Here is an 18,404-nt window from a genome sequence, read left to right as displayed (position 1 = left end):
AGTCTCATTACAAGCATTAAATAAAAACCATAAAATTTTTTTCAAACCTCCAATACTAGGATGCTCGAAACTCCTTAAATAATGATATCTGGAAAAAAAATGACAGGTAGGCTGAGTGACCTAGCATATATGAATATCTGAATTTTTACCATGGGCAGACCCTACCTTTCTGGTTTGAGGTGATGACCTGGGTGTTGATTCCTGCTGAGTATCTGTTGAGTTGAACCCTAACTGTGGATGAGGGTTGGCATCTGAGCCTGGACCTGGTTGTACTTCTGGATATGTGGTCATCACCTTTTGAGAAAGAGTGTGTTCGATGTTACTGTCACTTCCTACAGTTGTGGTCTGGGGTGGGAGGGCACTGATAAAATTTCAGCAAGGCCTGCAGCTAGCTGCTGCAATGAACAGCTGTATTCTATCATCCAACGAGAAGTGGGAAAGTGTTTGAAATGAACTGGTGAATAAACAAAAATGCATATGTGCAAGACTAAACAGCTATGAAACATTTAAAACTCCATCATAATCCATTTGACAGTACCACAAAATCCCTTGCAATTCAAAAGATGCAAGAAAATTTTCCGATTTTTCCTTTTTATGCTCCATGTTTCATAGGTACTTAGAGGCAATTTCAACTATGAAGCCAGATAATCTGTTCATCTTATAAATTCTGAATACAGAACAGATAAAAAAGAAAAGACAATCTAACTAATAAGAGAATTCAAAACCTGGGAGTTCCATTTTGCATGCTCTTACTATGTGATGCAAAACACCACTTTCTATGAATGTGCATTATGGGGAAATATGCAAAAGGGAAGTATCTTGAAATAGGGAAAGTCAAGGAGACTCACTTGAGTACCTTTTTTTTCATTTTTCACTTGCAAGTGAAATGCTATACAGGAACTTATTTTTTTTTTAATCTTTGAAAACCCTCAACCCAAACCCCCCCCCCCTGAGTATTCAAGCACAGTATATCATACATTCATGAGGTCTCCCATTTCCTAACTTTTCCAGTATTTTAGCAACACAACCATACTCTTCCACCACTTCATCCCATATCAAATAAGCTCTCCTATTTGTACAAGTTTGACTGCACGAGTCTTTCACCATTTCATCCCAAATTTATCATCTATCCTATTAGCCACACTTAAGACATTCAATCATCATATTATCCTCATTCCTATATCATTATCATCACCAGAATTCTCATTAATATCAACCAGAGCCTTCTTTATAATTTCCCATAATCTCTCATTTTCATCTATCTATTATTGTCCTAAAATTCATCCCAATTAACAGGATGCACTAAATGCTTTCAGCACCAAAGTTTACTTTAATAATTTCCTTCCAAACAGAAAGATTTCAAAGAACTAAAGCACTTCAAACTTTTGATTTACGTTCCCAGTCATGCTACCACCCATACACTAAATGCCACCATATGACCCTCTCTTTTATGTTCTCTCCACCATATTACAGACATTTTCTTTTCTTACTAAAAACAATTGTGTTGGTTATCACATTCATCAAATTCATCCAAAATATTCTTAAACCTATAAATTCTTTATAGTTCAAATCTCAAAATATAAGATTTACAAACACTGGTGCACTTAAAACACGTTCTGATCCTATTGGTATACATAACCTTTAGCCACCTAAGCTAAATCAGAAAAATGAGTGACCTCAACAAAATGCCATTGGAAAAAAAAAGTATCTGAAATAACAGAAACCATAACACTGGAAATATAGAATAAAATGCTTGAAGACTCATATGCAACCTCTCTGATATGAAGCCATACAAGAAATGTGGTTAAAATGTGACATAAAAATGAAGGTGCAGGAGTGATTACAAGGACTCAAAAATGGCTAAATGCATTACAGTTTATACTTTCTAATCACTAACATTGCACCAAGGTTTCATGGCAACTTTTGCCACAAACCAAATATTACACCTTTCACACCATTCCAATTAAAAATCCACTACTGTACAACTTTCTTTAAAACACATGTAATGTGTAAATAACTACCTTTCCTACATTCTTAATCATCATGCAGTACTTTTTTTCCTAATCCACATCATTATAACTCCTTTGTACGGTAATAATGAGGTTGCCCCAGTTCTTTTACAATGTATTCAGGGGGAACTTGACTTGAAAACACTATTTTTCAAGCTTCTCAACTATACTGCCACTGATCTCTCATTCATATACCTAATCTCTGACTATCTAAAACCTTATATATTATTGCTATATAATGGATATGGCACTGCTTGACAATCTCATCAAACTCGTATCCCATACACTACCTATCATATCCTTCCATAACAAAAAGAACATGCCGGTTAACAAACTTGCCCAAAATGTTAAAACTGTAAACAATATCATTCAAATTCCAAAATACAGTACTACTAAAATTGTGTTAACAAACTTCTAAATAGCACCAGCACAAATAAACTTTGGCCAGAAAAGCTTGAAATGAATAAACAAGTGATCACACCAAACTACTCAGGTAAGATGGGGATCCAATGCTCTAATAAATATACAGCAATTGTTTGTTATCATGGTCATATGCAACCACTCTGACTCAAAATCATAAACCAATCTGGTTAAAATCTGATGAAAAACAGAGAACCCAGCATAATCACTGCAATCTGCTTATAGATCACAAATAAATGTATATCAATAATCTGAAAATTAGTAAAGTTTATTTCCAAAACTACTAACGGACGAAGGCAAACATGTAATACCCGAGACCCAACAGCACATCAAATATATGTGCAAAGCAAACACAAGATGTCCAGGGAGGGAACCGTAAAGTATTTGAAATGAAGGAGAATTCTTATGTTACGTAACCTGAAGCACTGAACATTTAATTTCAGCAAAAAAGATCCTTATTTCCAATTCAACAGTAATAAATAAAGGGATGAGGTATACTCTTCCTTAGAAATCTCTCTGACAATGAATTAAACAAATGGACAGGTTTCCTCAAAACTATGCCTTAAAACAGCTGAATGAACAGACATGAAAATTCTAAATATTTTACTTTAAAAATCAGCCTAACATTACACTCAGTGGAATACAAGCTGAAATAATAGGAAAACAAACAAACAAACTGTTGCCACTTCAGCTTAGTAAAATAATCAAAGAAAAAATCAGGAATCATGATAGTTCAGATGGATGAAATAGTGAGATATAACAAGGAATGTGTGCTGAAAAGGTAAACAGAAAGAGCAAACACAATAAATGTGAGCATGATTGATATTTCTCATTTAAAAAAAATATATCAAAGTGGTATATGGTCTATGAAAGGGATAGACTGGAGTTTGTATGTTCATGTGAGAGTAATATAAAGATTAGTCTTTTATCTTAACATATGACCAGAGATGACAATGAAAACAGAAAAAAGTACAGAAACCAAGGAATGAAGGCATAAAACAACTTTATAAAGAAAAACATACTGCAGACCCATACCAAATAAAAGTCAAATAACACCTCAGTTTTCTGTCGGACTTTAGCTGTGCTGGCTAGATATGTGCCGATTCCTATTTTGGAAGGGGACTGGAATTGTACATACCACCTTATATCATCCACAACATGGTATACTTTTACTTTTCGTATTCATCAATTTCATGTTCAGACTGTCAGCAAATAATGACTCTCACAATATATCACATGGCATTATGGTTTGGTGTTTTTTTTTCCTTTAATTTCTTTCAGTATATCAAGTGCCAAAGGAAGAGCAGAAAATGTCACCTTGACAGAGACCAGCATCACTAGATAACCATGAAAATCCAAAAACCAACCGGAGTCAAGGAAAAATATTGACACCAACCTCCCGTTTTATCAACAGAGCCAACAAGTTTTACTTGCATTCAGTCAAAAAGCATTTGACTAAGAGGAATTATCAAGCCTATTGCAATATATCACATGAATCTAAAAAGACATTTCCTAAATGTGCCCTCTAACAAAAGTGTCATCTATATAAAAGCACTATACACTTCAAGTCGTTGGCAAAGAAACCAGAAAAAAAAGGTGCCTATGAACAGCTCTGCACCTGTTTAATGTGATGCTTGACATTGCCAAGTGAGATTTCTGTGCATCAAAAGAAGGAAGTAATCCCACTCACTGTCAATGGAGATATCAAAGGTATCAAATGGCAGGATCTCCCATATGGTGCCACCCAAAGCACACAAGTGCGATAAATGTGACAACATTATTAGTGACTTTCACCTTCTGACTACTAGTCTGATTATGGTTTGGTAGTTTACTTACCAACAGTTAACACAACCATATGACCATGTCTGTGAATTTTCACTTGAGTCAAACCCGTAACAATTGTTCTGCAGAATCATAAACATCAGAAGGGTAATATAAGTTGGAGTACATGGTAAGTGATGTCCAAAAGTTAGATGTATGTTAAGATAATTTACATATGTCTGTGAGGATACCAAAATGAAAATCAAATTTCTCATAAGTAATGATGGTATTCTAATACTAGAAACTGCTCTACTGCTGAGAATACCATAAAAGTTACAAATACTGAAAAAAGGTTTTGTGAAAATTGCCAACATGCCTAAAAAAATGAAGAATCACATCAAATCACCAGTCTTAACAGACTAGGATGATTAAATCTACAATAAATAATCAAGAAAGCTTAACAATACCTTCGAACTAACAGGAAACAGAGCTATACAAAACCAAGAACATGTTCTACTCTAGCTGCAAATCCTAATGTCTAATGAGTTTACATACAAAATTAAGTCAAATTACTACTCAACACATATTCATCACTTCTTTTTTTTCCTGTAACAGCATAACACACTTCATATGTTTATTACCATATTGGGAGGCCCTGTTGGTGTGTTGATATTAGCCATGTTGGGTTCTTTGCCATTTTGTACCAATGCCACCATCTTTAACGCTACAAAAAGACCTGCCTTATCAAGGTAGCCTTTACCCCCAGGGTCACTCAGGTCCCATATCTGCAGAAGAAAAATATGTCAAAAGATATGCCTCAAAACTGAATCATCAAAGAGCATACTAAATTTCATTAATAACCCTGTGCAGAGTAAAAGAGGCACAAAAACATAAATCTCTATTAACATACTTTTTCATTTCATGCACACACAAAGATGAGAATGCCTAAAGGCAAGCAAAGTAGTCCCAACAGTACAGTATGGAACTGAATTTTGGGCTTGAGCCCAAAAGGAAGAGGTGGGTGTGTTGGAACTAAAATGCCTTCAGGTATGTAGTGTGAAGTCAGTTGATAGTATAGAAGAAAGGGGTGGTGGCAAACACATTCTAAATGAGAAAATGGACCAGGTTGTACTGAAATGATTCAGATGCATGGAGAGGATAAGCAAAGAACGAATGACTAAAAAAAAAAAATTCTCCGTTTCACACGTGAAGGGGGAATAGGTGAGGTGAGGGCCAAGAATGAGGTGGAGGGATGGAGTGAAAGAGGTTTTGAGGTAACAGGGCTTGAACATTCCGGAAGTCAAAGGTAAACACTGAACAGAATAAATTACGTTATACAGGGGAAAGGGAGGAGGATGAACATGGGCATATGAAGTCAAGGTAAACCATGGAATAATCTATGGTACTTGGTTGTGGATGGCAGGCTCTGATTTCATTACAGTACAGCTTGAAAGTGAGTGCGAGTATATGAAACTCTTATCTGTTTGTTCTTGACTACACATCATCAAGGCAGACACAAAATCAGGAATAAAAAACAATGTAAAATATAGATAACAGGTTTGAGTATGCAAGTGGATAGATATAACCATAATATGTGTATTTCACATTCGAGTGAATCAGTCACTAGAGCATTTGTACCTAAACCAGAGATAATTATTACCTCAAGCCAATTAAATTAGAACGAATCTAAGTAATTGTCTGCTTACAATGTATTCACTACAAGTCCTGCCGGTCTCGATTACACTGACAATCATTTTAACACAGGTGAGTGAATCTCCTAAAGTAATGCCACTACCCAGGTAGACACATATAAATACATCAGTTTACAATCCAAACTCTTGTTATTCAATTGAATTTTTTTGTGGAAGGCCAAATGTGAGGAAAATAAGCCTATTCTAAAGTTGTGATAACTTTTTTACAATATTTCATCCCAGATACATCATCACAAACTATATATCTTATTTACAAGTCTACTTCACATGCAATATAAATACTATACTATAAAAGCAATAACATGTTTATATCAATTGATCAAAGGTAAATCTTTAACACAGTTCACAGGAGGCTTCTCTGTTACAAACATTCACAGTGTCGTAAAACCAACCTCACACATGGAAAGGGTACATAGTACTATCCTTATTGATCATCATATCAATTCTAAAGTTTTTTTTTGCCAAGGTCAATTATGTACTAACTGATGGACAACACAATCTTGACGGCTTACTTGTGTGGATATGTAAACAATCTAATCCTATCTTCAAATTGTTCCAATTTCAACTATATAAACACTGACTATTTTCAAGCCACTTGCCTCACACTACTTCTGTGGTGGCTTACAAGCTCACCTACTGATTCAAGGTCCTATTGTAGATCAATAGCCAATCCACACTGTAATCTTAGGGATATAACTCTTCGAACTTTGGTAAAAACAGGAGCGCAGCTAAATTTACACATCTTTAAGACATCACAACAACTTGGTTCAATCTATATTCCAATTTCAATTCATGCTGGAGCTAATGTTTCATTTCACAGCAATAAACATGTTAAAATGCAATTGCTATCACTAAGTTATCTACATGTTTGTATTTAGTTTCCATTCTTTTATTTAAACTGGATTAATCCTCTTCACTAATACGAACATGTCATGAAAAAATATATCTTTAGTCCACAAATTAAACTTACTAGTCATAAGTATTAAAACATGCTTCAGATTATGTGAGGAAAAGGTGGAAATTCAATATTTCAAACAAAGGATTAACATTCTCATGAGACTATTCCAATAATTCTACTTTATATACTATTCAGAGTGATTACTATCAACTTAGCAAACTCTTCTTATGAACAGTATTTGTGTATACATTAAATTAGTTTCCAGAGAAGTGTATTAACCTCATTTAGAACTGGTACTCAAAAGTTGACACCCCCTTACCAATTTTTCAATCACTTTGAATCAGCCTTGCAGGTTTAAACCATATTTCAACTTCTCCACTGGACCAACAATGCTCTTACAGTTTCTGTAATTCTAAAAATCTTTTTCAATAAAAACTAAGTAAAAAAAAGTTCAAAAAAAAAAAAAGGCTCAATACTGGAGAAACCACTGCATTACACCAAAGCTGGGCCAGAACTGGGGAATCAGGTCGAAATGCTAGCCATCTGGCCTAATCTGACCAAAGGTCATTAAGGAAGCCATTTGGGATTTCAAAATTTGTCTGAAACCTCTAAAATTCGATGACTGAAGGATGTAACAGTGAGGCCATTGTGTACAGTACAGTGCTGTACAACTTACCCGACTAAGAACATTGTCATTTAACCCAGACTTCTTGAGAAAACTAGCAGCAGGACCAGCTTGAATGGTACCACCACCACTAGGATCTACTTTCTTGTACCACGCCTCAAATAGTCCCGCGTGGTCTCCCGCCACCTACAAGAGATTAAATTGCATCATAATACTGAAATCAAAGTAAAGTACTGTATCTAATTTCATCTACTGCATGTGGCTACAGTAATAAGAGTGCATTTGGGGATCTCTTTTCAACTATTCTCAGATAAAAAATTTTTGCTTTTTGCTTTTGTGAACATATTCTAAGGTACCTTTTCTGAGCAGTTACTCTGAAATCTTTTTTATTCTACCTTTTTTAGAAAGTCCAAGAGAAACTGTTCCTTCCTGAATGCTTATATCATGAAAAAATATCTCTCTCAATCAAATTAATAAAAATACAAGGTAGAAGAATAATATCACCTTGATTTTCACAAGAAAAATATCAAAAATGGGTTCCTCTAAACATACCTATATTACTACGGCAGCACCCAGTGGGAATGAGCAGATGAAAATACAGGAAGCTAATAACCTTGTCCCAGAACATTGAAAACTAAGTATATCTCAGCATCAACGATATGCTCTGTGTGTTTCCTTGTTTATCTGGGTACCTATTTTTCTAAAGTATCTAACCATACATTTCCCTATTCTTCAAATTCCTCTAATAACTACAGTACTACTCTACTCTTAGTTCATAACATCAGCGTCAATATCATATTTGTAAATCACTAAAGGTGCGTCCATAAAAGACTTACCAGGTCATCTGTATACTGTGCAAACCAAACACAAGCTAAACTTTTATCTAGAATTAAGGTGCATTCAATACTTTTTTGAACTAACCGAAAAAAGTATAGCAACCAATGGCAGAGCTTAGTTCATGATTAGTCTCGTGTCCTTTTGTCACAACATTCCTGAACAATTATACCAAATCCAGTAGTTGGCAATTCTTTAGCTTTGGGATGCAATACAGTTATATTTGTTAATATCAACAAAATTCTCTGAAAGCATTCATTACAGTTACACGATCTCTATTTCAACGGCAGCAGTCACTTTTTGAGACTGTTAAAGCTGTGTTACGGTTTTCTGATATGGTATGTTTTTGTTTTTTTTTTGTTTAACTGAAAAAATCAATTGATGATACCTTATCTATCCTACGAAAACCTCACCAGAACACCCTATCAGTCAAGATTTATCTTAACCTTAAGGATTCTTGACAAAATAGGCTAGTCACACCCATGACTGAGTATCGCACACATGGTGATGCATGTCAACAAACAGATGACACAATGAGCAGCTATGCAATCACCATCACCTGACAAATCTTAAATCGCTATATTTCTACAATCATCTTAGCTTCTAATTGAAGATAGGCCGGTTTTTCAAAGTTCTGTTAATTTTATCTAAACATACTGCCTACTTTAGCAGTAGTCAGCCCCACATTTTTCTCAATAGCTGTTCCCACCCCTTACTATTATCACCTTATTATATCACAAAATAAAATATAATGCTCACATTCATGCCCCGCGACTGTTATCATATTCTCTAACCACTATACTAGGATTGCAGAACAAAAATGCTGTACATCAAAACTAGTAACAAAGTGAAGCTAAAATATATTTTTCCAATTTTTCCGCATATGTTTACATATGCTATATAAGTAATCCTTATCATTTTTGCTTCCATACTGCAATAGTTACTCCATATCCAAAGCTAATTTTGATACATAAATTACCCATGTCTCTACGTAAAATGTAATCAACATTAAAAGAAGTGAATCTATAATGCTATGTAAAAACAAATTCTAAATGGCGAATAAAGGTCCGACATCTATTCATCTACCCTTAGAATTTTGGGGTTTCCAACATTTTACAAAACATACTCAAAATGGTAAATTTACCGTTCACTTTAGGGGCACCACACATGCAACCTACGAAAATGGAAAAAAAAAAAGTATATCAATGGATTTTCCAACACTCGTTCCTAAAAGTGATAAAGAAGGCACTGATGAGACTCAACGGCACCACATAATCCTAAATCAAAAATTGAGGTGATAATGGTGATGGCCACAAAAGCCTGGGAAAACAAGGGATTCATGATTATCATATGTGAAAAAAATCCAGAAATCAGCAAAACTTCAACAATGATGTCACTTGTAGCCTCCCACCACATGGAAAAGATTCTAGAACATGTCTCTCCACATGACCCCAAACAAAACCAAAACACTAAACGTAAAAGGAAGAACAGTAATTGCTTACAAATAAACAAAAATTCATGCAATGTATAGGAGGATCTACTGATTTCTACTTGTATGTATATCTACCCAACATTTTCCCTGACCTTTATAACTCTCCCACTCTTAACTTTTTTATAATAAAAATCAATAAGCTCACCCTCCAATGCTCTTAATCTATGCTCGACAATAAATCCAACCATTTTATATGAAAATCTATCGATATGGTTGCAAGACTGCTCATCGCAAAAGACTTCAGCCAGATCTTTCAATGACCCAACACCTTTTCCAACATCAGGTCAGTAAACACAAACTTTCGACAACATTGCATCAACCTCATTCTTAAATATGCACGAATCTTTCATGGGGATCATCTCGAAACAGTACGACCCGAAGTCTTCCATTAACTACATCACTAAAACTGTACATTAAGTATATAATTACTTTAATATCCTGATATATATGATAATAATTCTCCATTAAGAAACCCAAAAAATAACATTACGTAAAATGTAACATAAAAAGTCCCCCCTGGGAGTACCACAGCCCTAACCCTCCCCACCTCTCTATCTCCACTCCTATGGTATACACTCAAACATCCCCAAAATCACTCACAACTCAGAGAAATATGTGATTTTCTCCGCCATAATCACGTCCGAGGACTTAAATGACAATTGTGAGGCCAAGTGGCGAGTGCATCTGTCACAACACGACGACCACGGCTACACGACCCCTGGGGTCCCTCCACACATAACCTCGGGGCGACACCATTCACGACCATTATCTACTGGTAACTCAACCATCGCGTCTACCATTGATCTAAGTAGATAAATCCCTTGCAGTGGCAGTCTACTCCACACCATAACGTAGAAATGTCAGTCATCATCGGCGGACGGAACGTACCTTAAGACTGACTAACCCTTATGAGAACCAGGAGATGGGTGATTCCCAGCTTAGATATCACTTAATTGGCGAGAAACTACGATGAGAACCATCCTGTGGCCATAAGTGGCAGGGATAATGGCCAAAACATGAACATTTCGCTGTACACTTTACGTCAATCGACCCAAACAGGGAGGCGGGTCTGTCTTCTACCTCTCATTTCTACCTTCCTGGAGCTTGAATCAACCCGTCTCTTGTACTCATATCCTAGATTATACCGTGCTTTAAATCCATGCGGCCTCACGAGTCGTAAATGCTCGCTGGGAGGAAATCACAGAGGAAAATTGGTACCTGGGTGGGAGATGGAAGGGAAGCCATCTTGCCATAACACTAGGTAATCCCAGCCACACATCTTCTCAAACAAAGATACTTTAAGGATTAAGGTTATTTATAACCAAAACGCCATTATTTATAATAATTACAACTTTGGATTATAACTTATCGTGAAAGTGATGCGGGAATTGGGAGTTATTTTGATAAATGGATAATGTTGTTGGGTAAATTGGTAAAGGTGTGCGCCCGAGGGTCCCCCATTCATTCAATCAATGGAAGGGGATCGATAGGAGACCAGGACCCTTTTTGGCCTCTCCTCCGCGATATATGGGTTACATGAGGTGTCATCTTAATTGATTATCTCCCTCAGCCACATGATAATCACCCCATTAATCCCGGGGCACGATAAAAATCGTTATTTCCAAAGAAAGTCACGGAAGCCGGCATGATGGAGGTGGTCTAAGAGACCAGCTGGGATCTTTCACTCTCTCTCGCTTTCACTTTCTATATATGCCACCGAATCATCCCATTATCTTTATCTTATCATATATTCATTAAAATGAGAGCCAGGATCAGAAGAGATAGCCCAAGAAGCCGGCATAATGTAAGGATAGCCCTGAGACCCGCCCTTCTTACTTTTCATCACCTTTCATTTATCATATATTCGAAATCTTATCAATCTAAAGAATTAATATTAAGATGATAAATAACCTTTAGTAGTATACTTCATCAAAAACAACCTACGTGTAACAGGAAATTCACAAAGTCGTTTGATGTGAGCTATGAAAAAAAAAACCTAACATGGTTGCGTGTAAGTTCAAAGGTTACAACTTGATCATAATGGCCACACAAGTGTGCTACTATTTACTACACCTTAATTAAAAGTGTAATTAAAATAAAAAGGACTCATTAGTTCAATGAAGTTCGATATCTAACCGTTTCAATGGCATAATTGTGGTGTGATAAGACTGGGGTAAACCACGATTTCAAATAAGATTAATTTACTCCTATTTATCAGATTGTGAATGACTACAAACTTGTGGAGTGATGAATGAAACTAATTTGTTATCAACTGATTAATATTCTCGCAATGTAATCATGCAAATCACTATACAATCATTTATATCAATTTATCTTTATGAATACTGTAAGGGCGGGAGTGCCCACGACTCAAACGCATTCTGTCATAGATTAAAACTGAATAATTATAAGTCAAATAATATGATTTATAAAATAGACATATCAACAACAACAAAATATGGATTCTATTTGATGATAGAATTCCACGGAATTTTCTATGGCGACTTCAAAATGGACAGATGAATGGGGGCCAGATGTATTTTTTTTCTTCTTTTTCGAAAGCGATACATTCAAAACACCATCAAATAGATTTGCAACTTACTAACTTCACCAGAACAATGTAAATAATCTAGAATATAATTGGCTGCATCTCTCTCTCTCTCTCTCTCTCTCTCTCTCTCTCTCTCTCTCTCTCTCTCTCTCTCTCTCTCTCTCTCTCAGTGAAGATAACCAGACTTGATGAGAATTGACAGCCTCTCTCTCTCTCTCTCTCTCTCTCTCTCTCTCTCTCTCTCTCTCTCTCTCTCTCTCTCTCTCTCTCTCTCGTTCCGTTATGCAACGACCGTGGGAGACACAGATTACGTTTCATATCAGTGAGAGAGAGAGAGAGAGAGTCAGTCTCTCTCTCTCTCTCTCTCTCTCTCTCTCTCTCTCTCTCTCTCTCTCTCTCTCTCTCTCTCTCTCCGTGTGGGGACACAGATGAACACAAAAGGCCTCGTCCAAAGCTCGCTATATTCCCCTTAACTATACAATATATATACCCCAGCAGCGCCCCCTTAACCACCACCAACCCCCAAAACATCTTCATTAATCCTATGAAATATAATCCAAAATGTCCCACATGGCCATTGCAACAATGGCCCTCACTGGGTCATGATCACACTGAACTAAGAACCTGATTAATAGATTAAGCAATATATTCAAAACACACATGTATGATAAGAGGTTAAAGGGTAAACACCATTATCTTGTGAGCCAATCAACATTTTCTGTTGGAACTTTACCCACCTCCACTCCACCCATTTTCTGTTGCAACTTTACCCACCTCCACTCCACCCATTTTCTGTTGCAACTTTACCCACCTCCACTCCACCCCTAAATAAACCATTTAACTCATGCTTCATCATTCTCTACACATCCAATATATATATCTATATAAACTGAGGGTTTTAGTAGATGAGGTGGTGGCACGAGAGGCGAATATACCACAGCAATTGATGACTGTTTCTGGTAAATTGGAGTAAGGAGGAGGGGATGCGGGTAGCCTGCAAGACTCCATTGTGGATGGCTTGGGAGAGACACAGCCCAACCCATCTTTGGTCCCCAATAATTCTAGGTCCTCTAACGAGATACAATGTATATATATATATATATATATATATATATATATATATATATATATATATATATATATATATATATATATATATATATCGCATGTTTACCAAATGGCGTCCTAGCTTCGTCTCTTCGATGTATATCAACTGACTTGTTATATTTCTCTCTTGTGTCTCCCCTGATGATGTGATTATTACACGAAAGTGCACTTGGGAACTTTTCGTGTTTCATTTCCCCGTGGACTCATAGGAATATATATATATATATATATATATATATATATATATATATATATATATATATATATATATATATATATAGCTTGGCACCAACTTACAAAGGTCATGGCCAGAGAACCAGGTCCCTCACACAGACCAATGGTTTATGATACAATCGTGGAGTAGATAAATGTTATCTTGGTTATCTTCTGAGATGATAATCTTGTGTGACGGTTAGTTACGTATGGCTAGGTTAGGCTCGGGTAGGCTAGGTTCCTTGGGTAGGCGAAGCTAGGCTAGGTTCCTTGGGTACGCTAGGGTAGGCTCTTTGGGTAGGTTAGGTTAGGTTAGGCTAGGCTAGGTTCCTTGGGTACGCTAGGGTAGGCTCTTTGGGTAGGTTAGGTTAGGCTAGGCTAGGTTCGTTGAGTACACTAGGGTAGGCTCTTTGGGTAGGTTAGGCTAAGCTAGGTTCGTTGGGTACGCTAGGGTAGGCTCTTTGGGTAGGTTAGGCTAGGATAGGTTCGTTGAGTACACTAGGGTAGGCTCTTTGGGTAGGTTAGGCTAGGCTAGGTTCGTTGGGTACGCTAGGGTAGGCTCTTTGGGTAGGTTAGGCTAGGCTAGGTTCGTTGAGTACGCTAGGGTAGGCTCTTTGGGTAGGTTAGGCTAGGCTAGGTTCGTTGGGTACGCTAGGGTAGGCTCTTTGGGTAGGCTAGGCTAGGTTCGTTGAGTACGCTAGGGTAGGCTCTTTGGGTAGGTTAGGTTAGGCTAGGTTCGTTGGGTACGCTAGGGTAGGCTCTTAGGTTAGGCTAGGCTAGGTTCGTTGAGTACGCTAGGGTAGGCTCTTTGGGTAGGTTAGTTTAGGCTCCTTGGGTACGCTAGGATAGGTTCGTTGGGTAGGCTAGGCTAGGTTCGTTGGGTACATTAATCTAGGCTAGGCTTGGTTCGTCGAATAAATAGGCTAGGATAACCTAGGTTCGTTGGGTAGGCTAGGCTAGGTTCGTTGGGTAGGCTAGGCTAGGCTTGGTTCGTTGAGTAAATAGGCTAGGATAGCCTAGGTTCGTTGGTTAGGTTAGTTAGGCTAGGTTCGTTGGCTAGGCTAGGCTAGGCTAGGTTCGTTGGGTAGGGTAGGCTAGGCTAGGACACCCTAGGTTCATTGGGTAGGCTAGGCTAGGCTAGGTTCGTTGGGTAGGCTAGGCTAGGCTAGGTTCGTTGGGTAGGCTAGGCTAGGCTAGGTTCGTTTGGCACTCTTTAAAAACTCGCCAATGGTTATGAAATATATCTTAATTACTTTTATGTAACAATATCAAAAAAAAAGGAAATTGGTTTTAAAGTATTAAATGGTTCCGTCCAGCCAATCTATCTATCTATCTATCTATCTATCTATCTATCTATCTATCTAACTGTTATATTTCTCTCTTGTGTCTCCCCTGATGATGTGATTATTACACGAAAGTGCACTTGGGAACTTCTCGTGTTTCATTTTCCCCCGTGGACTCATAGGAATATATATATATATATATATATATATATATATATATATATATATATATATATATCACATAGTGTATTAATGTGGGGTATAAATTCCTCCATTGTTGTATGTCGTGACAGCTTGTGTGTAACGCAAGCCTGTGTGACGGGCTGTTGTGTGTAACGCAAGCCTGTGTGACGGGCTGTTGTGTGTAACGCAAGCCCGTGTGACGGACTGTTGTGTGTAACGCAAGCCTGTGTGACGGGCTGTTGTGTGTAACGCAAGCCCGTGTGACGGACTGTTGTGTGTAACGCAAGCCTGTGTGACGGACTGTTGTGTGTAACGCAAGCCTGTGTGATGGGCTGTTGTGTGTAACGCAAGCCTGTGTGACGGGCTGTTGTATGTAACGCAAGCCTGTGTGACGGGCTGTTGTATGTAACGCAAGCCTGTGTGACGGGCTGTTGTGTGTAACGCAAGCCTGTGTGACGGGCTGTTGTATGTAACGCAAGCCTGTGTGACGGGCTGTTGTATGTAACGCAAGCCTGTGTGACGGGCTGTTGTGTGTAACGCAAGCCTATGTGACGGGCTGTTGTGTGTAACGCATGCCTGTGTGACGGAATCCTACAGTATAACACCTTCTTGTGTTACGGAGTGCCCCCCCTTCAGTGAGGCTTGTGTTACGGACCCTGTTACGGACCCTCCTAAGTATGAACTCCTGGTCTGTAACATTGTATTGCGAGTGACAAGACTTGACATGTATTATTCCACTGACGTCACCCATCCTCCCGTCACACACACACACACACACACACACACACACACACACCTGACCATGACCCAGTAAAGTGGCGCCAATAGAGTAAACTTGAAGGCATCCGAAAAATAAAGAGGGAAATTGGAGGTTTTAATTCAAATGGCCTTTTGGAGGCGCCAAAGGCCATTAATGGGGCATAGCGGCATCCAAAGGGAAAGAGAGAGAGAGTGAAGGTTTATTTCAAAGTCCATTTGGCGGCGCCAAAGGATATTACAGGGACATAGAAGCATCCAAAGGCAAAGAGACAAATGGGAGGTTAACTTTAATGTTCGTTTGGGGATTCCAAAGGCCAAAGAGTGGCGAGGAGGCATCCAAAAATAACGAGGGAAATTGAAGGTTTAATCTAAATCCCCTTTGGAGGCGCCTAAACCTATTACAGGGGTACAGCAGAAGACAACCTGGAGGTACAGTAGAAGACAACCTGGAGGTACAGTAGAAGACATACTGTAGGTTCACTCAGAGCCAACAGGTTACTATATAGTAAAGCCATATCCAGAAATATATGATCCAAAATCTTCCTACCATTTCTGTACTGACGTCACAAAAAAAACATTTTGAAGTCAACATCATCAGACCGAACCCAATCATGGAACAGTGACGTCACAACGGTGACGTCACCAACCTATGTAAATACAAACGTGTCCAAAAAAAGTTGAGATGAAAACTTGGGTTGGAATCCAAGGCGTGTTAACACTCAGGTCCAAACACGTTGACGTCTTTTCTGATGATATACGATCTATATCATATAAAATCATCTATTTCTTCATCAAAATTATTATACAAAGCTCATTTAGAGTGTCTTTTAAATAGACGTATATGAAAAAGTAGATATCTCCATACACCATCACGTCATTAAAGTATATTCTCTAAGCTCATATATGAAAAAATATACAACTTCTACGTCACGGATAGATAATATAACTATTCACTCATATTGTCTATTAAAATAATGTCACCAGAAGTAAAGCATAATATGGATTTGGAAGATGAAACCTACTTATGATTTCAACCAACACTTGTGTTGCTTACCTTGTCTTGGTCATGCATCATCCTCACTATGACCTCTCTATCCAAATGTAAGGCAGTATGATACTTTGACCTCAGTATAATACTTTGACCTCAGTATGATACTTTGACCTCAGTATGATACTTTGACCTCAGTATAATACTTTGACCTCAGTATAATACTTTGACTTCAGTATGATACTGTGACCTCAGTATGATACTTTGACCTCCATTTGGCATGATGACCCTTGTGACGAGCGCTTGTGTGTGTCTGTGTGTGTTTTCTTCATGGCATCAACAACTGAATGTTTACATTCTCTGAATGTCTCTGTATACACCAAGATGAAGACACTTTAGGGTCATTAGCCACTGTTTTTATATCCACTGGTATGTCAACAGTTCTTACACAGTGTAACACTTAAAAAAAACGGGTTTAAAACCATTGTATAAACACAAAGACACACACACTGGATATACATCCTTGACCCACCAGTGCTCTGGGTTAACTGACATAAACATGTGACGTCACATATTTGAACGGCGGAGAATGTATTTAAGAAGGGTAACTACCCTAGATTACTAAAGGTTTTATGAAGACGTCAAATATTGCCACCACTAACGCCATCTTATGGATAAGCTCGTAACTTGTAAAGGAGAACGTGTAGAGAACGGTTAGGGTAAACTAAATCTTTCTCGTAAGTGACACATTAAGTAAAATGTGCTTAATAGTAAAGCGATCTTATACTGATAATCATGTACTTTGATTTTGATCATTGTATTAATATGTATACTATCTTTTATGGTGTTTTTTGTGACTATTAACACCACCTTTTGGAATCTTTCAAATTTCGGTGGAACTTATCATCTCTTCTTTGCCGAAACTATCAAAACAAAATGTCATGAGAGGAGATGTCAGACGCAGAGCAGGTGATTATTGTGATGCTATCTGATCGCTGAGGTTCTAAGAGTTCTATATATCACTTTCGTGATAGACTGGCACCACACTAGTCTGGGAGAGTAACATTTCCCTAACAGATCTTCCTCGATTGGACAGATATGCCAGCGGTATGATCAAAGGGCCATCCTCTAGAGACGCAGATAAAACGTATGAAAGCCAGTGATACAAAATATCAGAATTCAACTTAACACATGATACTTATACCTGTGTTCACGTGTGGCACCCCTGTGAGAGTTAAGCTACCTTGAGGCCCCAGAAACTATATCAAAACCATTAATTCCTCACACTTAAAGCATGGAATTATAACACTATACACAAATCTTACATATGCTGATCACGGAGTCGATAGCATGCTGGGTTAACATACAGTAACGCTCATTTGGAATGTATGTTTCTAGATATTTTAATAGCTCGATCCCCTCCAGCATTTGGCACCATAATAGTCACATACATATTCAAAGCAACTCATATCTTGGGCAAAAGCACATCCAGTTGTGAAATGTATAGTTCACAAAGTGCATTTAAAGAGTCTTGTCATCACATGTGACTTGCCCTTTGTGCACTGAATA

At 37.8% G+C, this 18,404-nt stretch overlaps 1 protein-coding gene across 6 annotated transcripts in view; it reads right to left on the bottom strand.

Moving 5' to 3' along the window:
• Eps-15 (Epidermal growth factor receptor pathway substrate clone 15) overlaps positions 1-17,315 on the bottom strand; it is a 61,242-nt gene extending 43,927 nt beyond the window's left edge. For 4 of the 6 annotated variants that reach the window (XM_071660423.1, XM_071660426.1, XM_071660425.1 and 1 more), the window contains exons 1-4: positions 10,970-11,025; positions 7,477-7,611; positions 4,832-4,975; positions 166-294 (exon numbers count right to left, since the gene is read on the bottom strand). In XM_071660423.1, the coding sequence (XP_071516524.1) occupies positions 166-294; positions 4,832-4,975; positions 7,477-7,611; positions 10,970-10,996 (435 nt within the window). In that variant the 5' untranslated portion in view covers positions 10,997-11,025. Of the gene's footprint in view, positions 1-165; positions 295-4,831; positions 4,976-7,476; positions 7,612-10,969; positions 11,026-16,901 lie in introns of those variants that run through there. The other 2 variants (XM_071660424.1, XM_071660427.1) reach the window with 2 other exon arrangements.
• Between the last annotated feature and the right edge of the window lie 1,089 nt (positions 17,316-18,404).

This window comes from Panulirus ornatus, chromosome 71 (assembly GCF_036320965.1).
Source record: "Panulirus ornatus isolate Po-2019 chromosome 71, ASM3632096v1, whole genome shotgun sequence".
NCBI lineage: Eukaryota > Metazoa > Arthropoda > Malacostraca > Decapoda > Palinuridae > Panulirus > Panulirus ornatus.
Note: the sequence above shows the minus strand (reverse complement) of the source record. Positions and strands in the feature narration are given on the sequence as shown.